At 42.9% G+C, this 15,290-nt stretch overlaps 1 protein-coding gene across 1 annotated transcript in view; it reads left to right on the forward strand.

The window, feature by feature from the left end:
• Nucleotides 1-15,290, forward strand: part of STAB2 (stabilin 2) — a gene marked incomplete at both ends in the record, with an annotated part of 76,237 nt that overhangs the window by 44,749 nt on the left and 16,198 nt on the right. The window contains 16 exons of the mRNA XM_082281178.1: nucleotides 283-339; nucleotides 1,564-1,659; nucleotides 2,400-2,595; nucleotides 3,133-3,228; nucleotides 4,246-4,291; nucleotides 5,349-5,425; nucleotides 6,918-7,043; nucleotides 8,014-8,087; nucleotides 9,923-9,994; nucleotides 11,896-12,015; nucleotides 12,391-12,438; nucleotides 13,403-13,486; nucleotides 13,587-13,733; nucleotides 14,129-14,254; nucleotides 14,592-14,651; nucleotides 15,064-15,240. Of these exons, the coding sequence (XP_082137304.1) occupies nucleotides 283-339; nucleotides 1,564-1,659; nucleotides 2,400-2,595; nucleotides 3,133-3,228; nucleotides 4,246-4,291; nucleotides 5,349-5,425; nucleotides 6,918-7,043; nucleotides 8,014-8,087; nucleotides 9,923-9,994; nucleotides 11,896-12,015; nucleotides 12,391-12,438; nucleotides 13,403-13,486; nucleotides 13,587-13,733; nucleotides 14,129-14,254; nucleotides 14,592-14,651; nucleotides 15,064-15,240 (1,602 nt within the window). The remainder of the gene's footprint in view (nucleotides 1-282; nucleotides 340-1,563; nucleotides 1,660-2,399; nucleotides 2,596-3,132; nucleotides 3,229-4,245; nucleotides 4,292-5,348; nucleotides 5,426-6,917; nucleotides 7,044-8,013; nucleotides 8,088-9,922; nucleotides 9,995-11,895; nucleotides 12,016-12,390; nucleotides 12,439-13,402; nucleotides 13,487-13,586; nucleotides 13,734-14,128; nucleotides 14,255-14,591; nucleotides 14,652-15,063; nucleotides 15,241-15,290) is intronic.

Below are 15,290 nucleotides of genomic sequence, written 5' to 3' on the forward strand. Positions count from 1 at the left end.
ATAAAGTGGGAAGCATCACTTTAGAAGAGCAAACAAAAATGACCAAATGATTTTTCCCTCTTCCCCTTGGGGGAAGAGTATTCCCACAGAGGCGCTCGTAGGGATATCCTTCCTTGCTGAGCAGGACAGCTTCCCTCACCATCTTTACCTGATAGGTTATCCTAATAATGCCCCTCAAGGACTAGATTTAGAAATATGGCTGGAAATCATGTTTTTTCCATGAAACAACCTACCTGCAGCTCTGTACAGTCTGTTAACTACCTCTCCTCTGTGTTGCTTAAGGAGAAGTGCAGAATTTGTTCACAACCATCAAGTTGTCCCCCAGGAACAAAAGAAATAGTAAGTATTTTTTTCATTAATGCTAGGGTTGTTGACTTTTTTAATATCAAAACTGACTACAGATGCATTCAATCCTGGTTTTAATATAATTGCCTCAGTTTCAACAAAAGATACAGTATTTACTTCAGCCTGCTACATATAATGCTTATAGTCAATAGACTCAATCCACCCTGACCTTAGAGATTTTTTTTTTTTTTAATCTACCTGGGATCAAGGTAGCAGAAGGGCAGCTTAAAGATAAAACTAATCTTTCAAGGCCGGTTTCTCATATGCACTAGGACAATAAAAGACTCCTCAAACTGCAAAGTTTACCTCTACCATACAAAACTTAAGGGAGTTAAGTGTGGTCTGAAATATGCCTGCTCCAGAAGGAATTACAGAATCAGCTTTGAGCCCTTCAAACCAGAGATGTACAGAAGGGCAAACTCAATCCCTCCCCAGCAACATGCTGTGAGTTAGGGTCACAAGGAGACTTGGAGATTATAGAGACTTTGGATTCCCAGGTCCAACACATGGGAACTGCAGATATTTAGAGTTTATTGGTACCTAACCTGTCCGCAAAAGCCCTTCCACTGGGATTACATAAGTATATTTTCCTTTATTATTTATTATTTTTTAATTAATTATGCCAGTAATGGTATTTCAAAGCAGATCAAGTCCCATCCACCTCATCAAAGTACTTGACTGGCAAAATCAAATTTAAGTCCTCATGGGTAAAACTCAAAATCATTAACAATTCCTTTACAATGAAAGGCTGGATGGATGCTTGTCTCAATCTCCTCACAAGGGTATACTGAGATCAAAAGCTTTCTTCAGCCAATAATCTTTCCCAGTTGCGTTCATACCTGGAAGATAATGTTTCAACAGCTGCTTTTGCAGAACTTCATAACTCAGTTTTCCAAGAGGAACTAGAAAGATCAGAAAATGTGAAAAATGAAAAAAAAATGTTTGTAAAACTTCTGAGTAGAATCTGTTCAGTTCTGAGCAAGGCAATTTTAGACATCTTTAAAACACCACAAGACACTGAGTTAAACTGATCATATGCTCACTAGAAATTATTTAGCTAATACATTTTTATCTCTATAAGTATTTCCTTCATTTTAATTGTGAACATGCGAGTCAGTGCACAGCATGCATAAATTTAACATCCCATTTTTTAACACGTTTGAAAGTAGCTGATCAGTATTATTCAGAAGTGTATCTGTTTCTCCAATATTTGCTCAGGCAGGGGAGAAGAAGTACTGTGTCCTCACAGAAAACCACATGAGACTGTACACCATCCAGATCGGGTGCCAGCCCAAGTGTGCTAAAACCATCATTGTGAGTTCACTCTTTCTATTGGGGTACATTTCTATGGTGGTGGCCAGGAACCCCCTTCCCTGAGCTTCAACCTCTTCATAATTCCCACTAAGCTCATACAGCACGTCAGGGCAGTTTCTGGCAATATGTTTATTTGCCTTTATTCTGGACACAGCAGAGGTTGAAAGGTTAAAGCACAGGGAAAGCCAGGAGCTGACATGGTGTAGAAGACAGAGCACAGGTTTGGGAAGGGTAACCCTATGCTTGTCCCTAGAAATTCTGTCCACATTTCCCTGGGGTGGTGAAGAGTACCTGGGTCCCACCAAGGACTGGGGGTGACAGCCTGAGTCCTGGCACGTTGAGGAGTGTCAGTGATCACAGACCAGCAGAGCTGATGTACTGCTAAAAATCACTGAATCAAAGACTAGTTTGGGTTGGAAGGGAACTTAAATATCTTCATTCCCACCCCTCTGCCATGCCCAGGGACACCTTCCCCTACACCAGGTTTCTCAAAGCCCAATCCAATCCGGCCTTGAACACTTCCAGGGATGGAGCATCCATAATTTCCCTGGGCCTCCTGTGCCAGTGTCTCACCACCCTCACAGTAAAGAATTTCTTCCTTATACCTAACTAAACCTACCCTCTTTCAGCTTGAAGCCATTCCCCCTTGTCCCATCACTACAAGCCCTTGTAAAAATCCAGATCTCTCATTTGCCCTGCTCGCCACCCCGACCCTCAGCACAGCGTTTCTGGGTTTCCAGACCAGGGAGTGCTGCGCGGGGTTCTTCGGCCAGCAGTGCCAGCCCTGCCCGGGAAAAGCCGGGAGCGCCTGCTTCGGGAACGGTGTGTGCCTGGATGGCATCAACGGCACGGGCACCTGCCAGTGCGAGGAGGGGTTTGTGGGCACGGCCTGCGAGAGCTGCAGCGAGGGCAAATACGGCCCCAACTGTGACCAAGGTACTGAGCCTCCCCAAACCACACAGGAGCTTTGCTCGCCTCGCCAGGAGTACAAACCTTCCCCTTTTATCTTCTAACCACGTCCACTCTAGATTCTAGAAAGGTACTGCAATTTCAGGGTAATAGGCCAGAGTCTTAAAAAACATCATTAACCTCTTTTCTTTCCCCATAATGGTGTTTGCTCTCTCATCCCTTGGCTGGAGACAGTGTCTTCTACTCTGGCACACCACTGACTTAGAAAAGAATCCAGCAAGAACAATCCTCTTTAGCACTGCTATTTCTCACTAATTCTTTCCCATTAAAATACAGTTTCAGACCCTGGGAATAGAGGAAGATAAGCATAGTTTGAATTTAGAGTTATTGTGTCATTAGAAACCAAAAGGCACAGACAAAGCAATGAAACAGCCTAGATGCTGTTTCACAGCAGAAGATGCCATCAGCAGGTGATGTCTGGGCCACCCCCACTGTACTCCCTGCCCCTTGCTGCCCACACTGCTACACTGCCAGGCACAGTGGCTTCCCCCACCTCTTCCACAGTGTGCACTTGTGTCCATGGGAAATGCAGCAGCGGGATCGATGGGGATGGCTCCTGTGAATGTGACGTTGGCTGGAGAGGAGTGACGTGTGAGACTGGTGAGTGTCCTGCCTTTTTTTACCTGAGGTAAAAAGTGTGCATTTCAGAAAATGACAGAGCTACAGCCACGATCAGATCCCAGTGCAGCTTCCCCCATGCAGTGAAATATGGGTCACTTTCCTGTGCTATGGCAATTAATTACTGTATTATTAGAGAGACAGCTGAGATACTGCTCATGACACTGAGACACTTAGCTAATTCTCTACCTGTGTCACCCTCTATCTGTCCCAAAAGAATATCCCATTTATTAAAGCTATATGTTTTCTAGAGCAGGATTACCCAGGACATTTTGACCCTCAAATCAAAAGCCTCTGAAGTGCTTCAATAAGTTGATGTAGCTGTACAACACCAGATATTAAATTATGTTCTTGCTAATGTGATTTAAAAAAATTAGCAAATAAATCATTTTGCGCTGGCTTAATACAGCTCCTATATCAAATCAAATTATATTCTATTTAGACATAATTAAAATTATGCAGTAACTATTTCAAAACCCTACCTATAATATAAAGCAAAAACATGTTACAAACACATTAATAGTAACATTCAATATCAGTTTTAAATTTTCCCAGGGAAATAATTAGTAATAAGCAGAGTTTTATAAGAGGGTTGCTGTAGTTACTACACCTGAGCAAAATGTCATTTCCTTTAGAAAATGTACCCTTATATAATTCATATAAAAATATATTAAAAATGGGATACTTAAAGACCAAAGCACGGAATTCTAACAGCTAAAATAATATCATGCAAGATTCACCAGAGTAAATACAGATCAATGACGACAGGTGAAATATTTTCCTGACAGTATGACACAACCCTTCCAAGTGAATTTCAGTGGTATCCACTGATCTACACAGACCCCACAGATGGAGTCTCTATAGAGACTGAGAGCACAGTTGCCTGATGCAGAACTCAGACTCCAGCTCCACATGGTAGGAACAAGAGACTCTGAACCTAGGAGTCAACATCTGACCCAAAAGGTTCTGATCCCTGCTTCAATTTTTTTCTACTTGCAGAAATCGAAGACGACGCGTGTAACGCCTCGTGCCACACCAGTGCTAAGTACGTATGAAATGTACTTATTTAGAGGAGAGGGGAGAAAAAGGGGATCTCTTGCAAGGCAAAAACCATAGTCCACCTCACTCATGACTTCTCAGCAGCCTATCTCACAGAGATAAGGAGCAATGGAAATCTAATGCAGATGACGATGAAGACAAAAAGTTCAAAGCTCTCCTCTTCACATCAAAATATACAAACGACAACAAAAGAAAAATGCTCTCACCAGTCCAGCACCAATACTGGGACACTAACTAGTTTTCAAAGGAGCAAGTGAGCCCCACTGAGCCATTTACTGAAGTGCATCTGTCCCCTCACCACTGACCAGACAGCAAGATTTACACTAGCCAAGACATTTCAAAAAAACAAGGAAAGGTGGCTACAAAGACGCCACATTTTCAGTCACAGTTCTTCTGTAGGATTTGAGAAACCAGAAGGGCAAACCCCCTTTTTCCCAGATGTAGGTCATTCTCTCCCCCGTGTGTTTGTGACCTTCAGTTCATAGTAGCAATATTTTACCAGGCTTTTTGGCAGAACGACACTCTCAGATTTGCTTATGGGGACCCCACACACTCTGGAATCAAGACTGTGTTTCTGACAGAAGCAGATTGTTCTTCTGTTGTGTATTTTTCATCCACTGACATACACCTGTAAGTGTGAGGATAGGTGCAGGCATGGCAAGAGTAGGGGGAATGATGAACTCTGCTGGATGCATCCTCCCATAAATTGGGTGCATACAAACAAAAATTGTGCACAGCTCTTTGGATGGATAGACATGCAAATTCTGGAGTTCTGCACCAAAAAAAAAATTGGGATACTTAAAGACCAAAGTATGTAATTCTAATAGCTGAAATAATACATCCAAAATACGTTTGAAAAGCTTGGTCCAGCTAGGTCCATTTTTATCATTTTAGCTACCTCTTCTACTGTATGGTTAAATGCCTTGTTATTTCTATGCAACATTACCTTCAGAACAACTCACAAAAACGAGGGCTGTACAAAAGGCCTGACCAGTTTTTTTTCCCCTCTTTTAAATGTTGCCTCCCTCCTTTTTTTTCATTAGCTGCCTTCTCCTATCAAATGGCACTGCCTATTGCAAGTGTGCAGCTGGGTTTGAGGGGAACGGGACATTCTGCACAGGCAAGTGAACTTTGTTTCTTCCCTTTTAGGAAAAAAAAAAAAAAAAAAACCACCAAATAAGAATGCTTGAAGCACTCTCTGGTCACAGTAGAGTTGGTGAGAGATGAGCACTTCCCCATGCACCAGTTAAAGAACAGGAATTGTTGCCAGTTCCCTCAAAACAAATAGCAGCCCAACAGGTGTGGACTCATAGCAAACAAAGGGCTCCAAATCTCCAAGTTGTGAGGTATTGTGCTGAGGGAGACCAGAGAAAAGGGAACATGCCGTGCACAGCCCCAGCCCATTGTTTGCAGAGAAATGAAACCTGGTTTGCGACTTTTACTCCCTTTCCCAGCACAGCCCAGCAAAGGGAGGCCAATTCAGGGCACAATAACACTTCCAGCTATTGGAAGCTGTGTAGCTCTACCATTTCCTCAGCTTTCTGATCTTGCTCAGATTTCTGGTGTGGTAAAACCCATTTCTTTAGACTAGAGAGATTTAAGAGACCCTCAGAAAGGGGCAATAGCACCTTATCCTAGATGTTGCTCCAAGAATCTGGGTCATCCAAAATAGACTACTTCCAGCTACAATAATCATAATTGTAATTTTTCTTAATTCTTAACTAATTAAAACACTAATTCTTTTCAGAACAGAAGCCCATTTTTCTACTCACGATGGCTTGCAGGGTCCTGATCCCAAATTTTGCCTCTCTTACTCTGCCTGCTTTAATTTTCTCTTCTGGCACAAGACAGACAAATCCATTTTGATCTATTGGGGGGCAATTCTCCATGTGCAGGAAGAGCTGGGTGACACAGATCACCCAAAGCAACTCTCCACTCACCCTTGTTCTCCTATAGAGGACTCCTGGGCAAAACTAGATGCAGAAAAAAATCAACTTCCTCATCTGACATTGCTGAAACAGCAATTTAGGGTAATTTGAAACAAAAATTAAAGCAATGTTCAGGTTGATTTGAGCCACACTGAAGACCAGACAGGGCTCGCTCTCTGCTCTCAAGTTATGAGCATCCAGCTCATCCAGAGTTGGAGAAACAGGATGAGTATCCACCTGAATAAGAACCAGGACTTTCTGTCACAGGAGGGCTGGGTGGCATTGTGTTCTAGACTTCCTGCAAGAGAAGTTATATGATCTGTGTGCAGAAAATGTCAAGCTCAGGAAATGCTTAAATGGCCATTTAAACTAGAGAAGAACACAAACATCCCTTTTTTTGGTGTTTTGTTGAAATGGGCAGAATTGGAAGATGGAAAGTTACTGAAAATCAGTCTGGATGAACTCTAACATTCCAGACTAGAAACATCATCTCAACTTTCCCTCTTGAAACAATAATGGGTATTAAATATCTGGCACTAATGAAGTCTGTGGCCTCTTAATTCAGAAAGATTCTGTGTGCTGAAAGCGTTAGTAAATGCCTTTAAAAGATGGAGACAGATCATCATAAGAAGCAAGAAGCCAGTCCAGCACATTGGTTTAATCTCTGCTGTTGTCCCTGCTCAGCTATTGATGCCTGTGAGAGCAGCAACGGGGGCTGCTCTGCCAAGGCAGAGTGCAGGAGAACAACACCAGGAAACAGAGCCTGTGTCTGCAGTGCCGGCTACACCGGAGATGGGATCGTCTGCATTGGTAAGCACTGGCCCTGTCTCATATATCACACAGAGGAATAGCACGGGAGCAAGTTTTCCTGCAGTGGGATGGCCCTTCTTCCACTCTGACCCAGAAATGTGATCCCTTTTCCTGGTGTTAAAATCAAGAGTCAAACATGGTTAGAAGTGGAAAAGGGATTTTACCTTGGTATTTATTTTAAGGATCCTTAGGTGCACCATGTCCAGGTCGAATGCACTGAAATGCACACCGCAGTGCACAGCCCCAAAAGATTGGGTATAACATTATAGGTTTTACTAATTAGCATATCTATCAAAGATTCCCCAAGGAGAGGCTCAAGTGAGCCCCCCCCTCCCCAAGGAGCCTTCCCCTGGACGGTTCTATCTCAGTTTACAAAATGTGTTCTGGAGAGGACCTTGGGGTCTGGGGCACACTGATCCCGAGCTACGAAGCTTCTAAAATGTTTAGTCTCTCAGCTTGACGAACAAGTCCAAGAATATAGGCAAAAAGTACTAGAAATACAGAAGTTGTAAAAAAGGTATAACAGGGGTATAAAAGAAAAGGCAAAAAGTCATCATGGCATCAAGTACAACTTGCTGATAGCATATCCCCAATGCCAAAGGCATCTCTTCCTGCCACATGGCTGGTACTACTTGGCAAACCACACACCTGCAGCAGCAAAGAACAGTCTTATCAAACAACATCTACCTCTAGCAAGGATAACCCCATCTCCAGCAGCCTGAAACACACTCCTCTGACCTTCACAAATTAAGACTTTTAGATACCATACCACACCTCCCCAGGTTTGGTTTCAGAAATGCTGCTAGCAGGGCTTTAGCATTCACCAAGACAGCTGAAGACCTAGACTGAGGTACTACATAGCTGGGGGAATTAATTTTGTCATAAATCTGAATTCCTGGTATGCTTTAACTTCTTCCTCCTTGGGTTTTCAGAATTTCTCTCTTTATTACACTGTTTCTGTTTTATAAAGAAATCAACCCTTGTCTGGTGAACAATGGTGGATGTGATAGAAATGCAGAATGCACACAGACTGGACCCAATCAAGTGAGTACTTTGTTAGTGAAGATAAATAGGCCTGGTCAAGTGTTTATTATGGGTAAAGAAAGATTTCCCCTTGTCAACTTTGTTTTTTACGTAGAAAAGTGAATTTCATAACAATTCTGAAAAGTATATGCTTCCCTCAAAAAGGCATTTGAAGGGAAGAGCAGACAAATTTTTAAAAAGTCAATTTCAGTGAAAGAAATCCAAAACTGCAGAGGAAAGCAGTGTTTTGCTATTTCAAGTGGTTGTTTCTCTCCCTCCTGGAAGGTTTTGATGTGAAAACCTGTCAGTTTGAAAGTATTGCTAGATTATGTTTCTTTTCTTGTTTTAGAAACTGTCCATGGAAAAATTCTATTTTAGACTAGCCCTTCTCCCTGCACAGCTCAAATGTATTCACAAGGAAACAAAATGGCCTAAATCATAGCTCTTGCATAGGGTTTACAGCATTCCAGCATCCACACGCTCCTCTGCTGATCTCTTCTCCCACACAGAGGTACCACATACTCTCCAAAGAGAAAGGGGAACAAAGGAGAAGCAGATCAGTCAGGACAGTGGAGCGACACAGATTAGTGATTTTATTTTTCTAACAGTTTCCAAAGAAGCTGAACTCCCTGGTTGTAGCACTTCTTTTCATCTTCCTGTCGTTTCATGTTGGCTGTTGGCAGGACTGTAATCCTCCAGTGAGAACTGCACAATGGTTATTCTTCAGGATCAAGGCAGGAAAAAGAAAGCAGGAGTCAAAGCCACCTCCTGCCTTCCAGTTGTTCAGGGACAGAAAGGACAACAAACCCAGCAGCCCTTTTTGCCAGTCCAAACAAATAACTCTGCCTCCACTGTCCTTTACAAGTCAGCACATTTCTGGTAGGAGGACAGAGTCACTCAACCCCTTCCCCCTCCCTCTAGACAAGACAGGTGATTGCTATTTTCTTCCATACACCCTCACTGGGGATAGAAGTAGTAGCTGTTTATTTATTCTTCCTGTTGATTTATTCTTCCTTACCTCTGAGGATGTAATTAACATCAGAGTAATAACAACATCAGAGTAATAACAACCTCCACTACAAAATCCCAGCACTGCAAAGGCAAATTTATAGGAAGGAAATGCATCTGCTTTCTGTAGGACTCTCACTCATCCAGGAGGTACAAGAACACTGCTATTAGACTACCTCCCAGTTTTATTTCTGCTGCAGAAATCTCATTGAATTTTCACATCCCTACATATTAAATGTAAATTCTAAATTGAGAACCATTAAGCAGTGAAATGGAAAATACAATTCATTTCTTTGCAACTATTCATCATCTTCGTGATAACTGCAAGTGCAAAATAAAGTAACTAAGACAAAGTGTCAGATGCATTTCCACTGCATGGGAAGCTGCCAGTAACATCAGGACACAATTCCAGGTGTGTTTTGAAGGTACATTTCATGACTTAAAGAAAGCAGGGGGAGGAAAGGGATGAGAGGGGAATACCAACTTATGCAAAAAACGTGAGGAAAACAAATTAAGGTTTTAGCCTGTTTTGTCAGCAAGAAAATAATGTGCAGATGTCAGAGGGGTCATTTCAAATGACCAGGACAGCAGAGAGGAGACCAGAGATGGATAGGCAGGGAAGAGGCAGATAGAGCCTATTGAAAATTGTTACTTCCCAATCTCAGTTTATGGTTGTTCATACTGGCCAAGAAATTACTGTGGGAGACATGATGTACTTTTATCTTAATAAATTGCACATCATATCACCATGAAATTATCTGGTGAAAAAAAACAACTATATATATGTGTGATGGAAAAAATTTCAAGCATTTTTCAATGTATGCATGTTTTCTGATTTTGCTTTGTAGGCAGTATGTAATTGCCTGAAGGGATATTCTGGAGATGGCAAAACATGCACATATATCAGTCTGTGTTCACAAGTGAGTATCCATTTAAGGAGACAATTTAAGGTCTTATTATAATCATTATACTTTGGAGGGTTGTACGCATTCTAAACTAAGTTAGGTGTGCTAAGAATCAATTTACATTAACTTGGCTAATCTAAAATGTTCTTGGTTCAGTACATGCTTTCCTGTTGTCACTATGAGAGAAACTAAATATGCAGGAAGGACTTTTCCTCAACCACAGCCTGAACAGAACACAAGTGAGGGCCTGGACTCATCATTGAGTCTTAAATAACCCACTTCAAATCCAAGCCAGAGAAACAGGCCCTGGTCTGTAGTGGTAAAACCTAAGTCAGCAAATTATTTGTCATACAGAGTTCCTATAAAAAGCCAACAAAACCATTTCCTTCCACAACACCCAACCCAGGATATCTAGTGGCATTGCCCATTCTGTCCCTCACTTGACACTGAAGGCTGAAAATTAGCTACATTTGTTTTGCACAGGCTGGCTCACACTGCAAGCCACATATTGGCAATCAGTGTGGTTCTCTGCACCAGCTGCACTACTCTGCCTCTTGGCAAGCTGCAGCAGGGACATATCCACTTTCCCGTGTACATTAATCCTCTGTGCTCTGAGCACAGTAGCAATAATTCTCACCCTCCCAGCCTGGCCTGTCAACTGTTTTTCTCTAACCTTGAAAGGTTGCAGAGATGAAAGAGCAAGGGCAAAAACAGAAGCTGGAGTAAGGGGAATTTAAAGTTATGAGCCACTGCTCCCTATGGTTTTGTATTCTTTTGCTTTTTCCTATGCTGTGTTCCGGCAGCTCTGCTTCCACTTGACTAATTATGCCAGGCTAATTATATACTAAAAAGTAAAGATCGTCTTGAGAAGCACCAGAGGCTAACCTGGCTCCACGATGACCAAACCTCTGTGCAGAAAAGTTTCACAGATAGCTGAAGTTGCCAACAGTGTGCCTAAGCCAAGCCAAATCCATAGCAAATCCGGCCAAACCCACTGCTTACAGCCAGGCGTCTCTCTGACCTGTCAAGTCAGACCCCACTGGCAGAGCCCCACTCCAGAGACCCCCACTGCTCCCTCTCATGGCCCATGGGAAAGGATCTCTGAGATGATCAGCAACAAAAAGGACACCATGGAATAAGTACAAAATGGGAAAACAAGAGAGCTTCTCAGTTTTTCCCAATCTGCTCTCAAGCCCAGGACAGAAATTTATTTGCAAGCTGAGGTGCTAACAGAGGAGCACCTACTAATGCCTGAGCAGAGCTCTGAGCTCCAACATGCTGCTCCTGAGTGAGGAGCACATCGGCTTAGCACAGGGAACTTTCTGGAGGCAGGCAGATGGGTGAGATGCATCCACTGCTCCAAGCCCAAATTTGCTCTGGCAGTGGACTCAGATGCAGACAGGAGATGTCTTAGAGACAAGAACAAGGCAAGTCCCTGTTCCAGCTGACCTGGGCCATCAGACAGACAAGAAACAATAGTTCTGTGCTGATGCTCCTCCATAAATTCAGGCTCCTGGCACCATCACAGTGATTTACAGTATGTAAATAGTTCCCTTTAGAGTAAGTCAGTGCTGCATTGGCAGAGAAGCTAAGAGTCATCCCTAAGGTGCAGAGTGAGACTTGCATGCAAATATTTTGCATCCTTACAGCATCATGAACTAAGCATATGAGGAGGAAATCAAAACTACATCCTCTGCATAAAAGGAGACTTGTTTTTTTTACAAGCCCTACATGCTCTTTAGTGCTTGCAAGAAAATATATGCCATCAGATGTTCCAGAAAGATGTTGTTTCAAGAAGATCTTGTGATTAAGCCTTTTTAAATTATACATATGGGAGGGGGAAAAATGGTGAATTGGAATTGTTTTATACACCTGGCAATGAAGGAATTATATATTTTACACTTTGTTCTTACAAGAATAATGGAGGCTGCAGTGAATTTGCCATTTGTAACGACACTGAGCTGACAGATAGGACCTGCACTTGCAAACCTAACTACATTGGGGATGGATTTAAGTGCCGAGGCAACATCTTCCAGGTAAAGTGCTGCACATTTGCTGTCTCTTGTTTTTCTTCACATAGTTACTTAACACAATGGTTGAAATGTGCCATTTTTTTCTTGGACAAATTTGTACCCCAGAATTTGAAATTATCCCAATCCAAGAAACCGGGAATAGGAACAGGATGCTGCAAGATAACCTTAACTGCCAAAACAAACAAACCTTAGTGGACAATCATTATGACTGCAGAACTAGGGAGTTTTAGGTTTCAAAGAAGCCTGCTGTTTGAGAGTAAGGTAAGAACAGAACAGAAGCAGTACAGATATGCAGCACTTACTCCAAACCAGAAGTTCCCTTGCTTTTCTGAGAGGTGCATTTACAGCAATGTTACAGAGTCTTGTTCTTAATTGCAGGAACTTCTCAGGAACTCAAACACATCGAGGTTTTATTTCCACTTAGAGGTAAGAAAAGGTTGAGTGGTTGTGGTTTGTTGGGGTTTTCTTGGGAGTGGGGTTCTCCTCCCTTTTTTTTTTTCTCCGAGTGTATACAGGAGAGAAGCAGGCAAGAATCTGGTGTGTACCAACATCCTTCAATGTAATTGGGAATGGGTTTGGATTACCAGTCACTAATGCTCTAATTTAAACTATTAACTGTCACTAAAACAGTATTAATGATCTAGAGTATTAATGATCAAGACCAAGGTCCCAGAAAAATGTAAGGCCTCCAGACTAGGCATAAAACTGAACCTCTCACCCATTCACAGTCTGAGATCTGCCAGCATATCCCTCATGAAGTCTGAAACAAGAACATACCACTCATTTACTACCACTTCTGCATCTCCAAATGGCAATCTTTTCAGCTGCCTCCCTGAAACATCACAGGGTGCTCTGTGTCCATGCAGCCAACTCTCACTGATTTTTGAAGACTGGCAACAGCAATTCTCTGTTTACCAGAAGCCTCAGGGCAGCACAGACCAGCACACTGGTCTGCTAGCCCAAAGACTCATATTTTAGTTTCATAGTCTACCATAGTAGACAGCTGGCTTCCTCTTGCTTTAAGAGAGCTCTCAATTTAGGTTGTCAGTGGTCATTGCAAAGTGCCTGCAATAGCCCAAGTCCATTAGTACTCCTAATCTAATTCCCTTGTCTTCCATTTGTTATTGCAGAGGAGATAGAGATGTGGCTACAAGTCAAAAAACCAAAATCTTCCATTTAATACATGTGAGCAGAGGTGACAGATGAGGCCAGTCAAGATGAGGAGTCAAAGCCCACATGAGGAGTTTCTCTCACCCGTGCGTTGCAGGGAAGAGGACTCAACATGTGGCAGCAATGGGGCTGCAGGCACCACCTCCCCCTCCACAGGGCAGTGCCTGTGTGACATCACAAACACTAACTCATTGCTACTTTATCCTCTTAAACTTGGCAGGCCTTGTCTATGAGAGATATCGCAGGCCCCGGCCCTTTCACCCTGTTTGTCCCTCGCACAGACATCCTGAACAGCGACCCACGAGTGAGTAAAAGGGGCAGGCATTGTGGGTGAGCTGGCCATGAGTTTTCTGCTTCAGATGCCTCTCTCAGCTGCTTCTCAACTCCTCCACTTCCCACTGCAGGTCAATGATTGGGTTGCCAAAGGAGTGATGGCTCAAGTGCTCCGGTACCACATGGTGGGTTGTGCCAATCTCTTGTACAAGGACCTGACAGCAATCACCAACATCACCTCTCTCCATGGTGACCTGATACACATCAGCTACTCCCAGGTAACCCAACATGGAGAGACAGGGAGCAGAACACTAAGCCAGTCCACTCTCATTCACCTTTTATAAAATCTTCAGTGGTTCCCTTTCCTCCTCTGATGCGCAAAAATAAATAAATGGGTTCCAAATGAGATTGCCTGTTCACCTGAAAGGTTCAGCACTTACTCGGTATGCCAAGAGTGGAGTTGTATAACCCTTGCTTTGACACAAGCTATTTTATCCTCAAACTCTGGCTTTGTGAGCATGAGGAAAGTTAAAAGCAAAGGACAATTTATTAAAGATGAAAGTACTGTTTGCTGCAAAGAAAAGGTGGTCTAGGCCCATTATATCAAAGCAATTCCGCGTCAGCCTCACTTTCCCATAATGCTTCACAAAAAAAGTTTTTGTTGCCTTTCCAGAACACACTGGTTTTGAACAACAAAGCTGAAGTTATACTCAGTGATGCTGTTGGCACAAATGGTGTGATCCATGTCATAAACCAAATTCTGGTCCCATCACATATGCAGGATTTCCCTCTCAAGAAGGTATGTGCAGCTTATCACTATTCCCAACCCAGGGGCTTTTCCACAGTTACTGTCAGATATATAAATCATACAAGTCAACAAGAAGAAAAAGTGACACTTAAAAGACCTTATACAAACATTGTCTACAGTGCTGAATAAATTCAATATTACTTTTCAAATTCACCAGAATTACAGCTAAAGTAAGGACAGTATAAGAGGATTTCTGCAGAGGGCTTTTACAGCAGCTTTGATTTTATAACAAAAAGTGACTTAAAGGGAAAAGCAAGCCCTTCTCTGCTTTTTTAATACCCAAATAATGTACTTCTTAGGTAAATTACTTGCTTTTCTTTCTTTGTAGGAAAGTCTTAAAATGGTTGCAGCCAAACATGGGTACATTCTGTTCAACACTTTGCTAGAGGTAAGGACACAAGAGACAGCAGCCACTGGGAAAAGGTTGCAAACAATTTTTTTTAAGACAAAAGTGCACACACAGAGCACATGGCACCACTGGCAGGATGTTGTTCAGGAGAACCAAAGGGCTCACAATAGAGTACACAGCAACCCTGGTCACCACCAGTGACACTCCCACAGAGGTGGGGGGATGTCAAGCAGACCCACAGTCACCTTTCCCTTCTCCATTCAGCTCTGTCCTACTGTATCTCAAGCTCAACTCACGTAGCTGGTTTTTAAAGTCAAGGTTCTTGCAGGCTTTGACCAGGCAGCCCACAGGGCATTACACTCCAGTTATACCAGACATTCACTCCACAGGGTCAGCATCCCTTTGGGCAGAGGATTAATCTTCCACCCCAATAACCCCTTCTGTGTTGCAGAAGAACAACCTGCTTGGACTGATCAACGATCCCATTCACAAACCTGTCACGCTCTTCTGGCCTACAGACACAGCCATCCGTGGGCTGCCACAGGAGCAGCAGGACTTCCTCTTCAAGAAGTCCAACACTGACAAACTGGTGCAGTACCTCAAATTCCACATTGTCCGTGACGCTGCGGTAAGCCCTTGTTTTTTGGGAGCGTTGCCACAGCCAAAATATGCAAGCCC

Source organism: Coloeus monedula (genome assembly GCF_965178545.1).
Source record: "Coloeus monedula genome assembly, chromosome: 4".
NCBI lineage: Eukaryota > Metazoa > Chordata > Aves > Passeriformes > Corvidae > Coloeus > Coloeus monedula.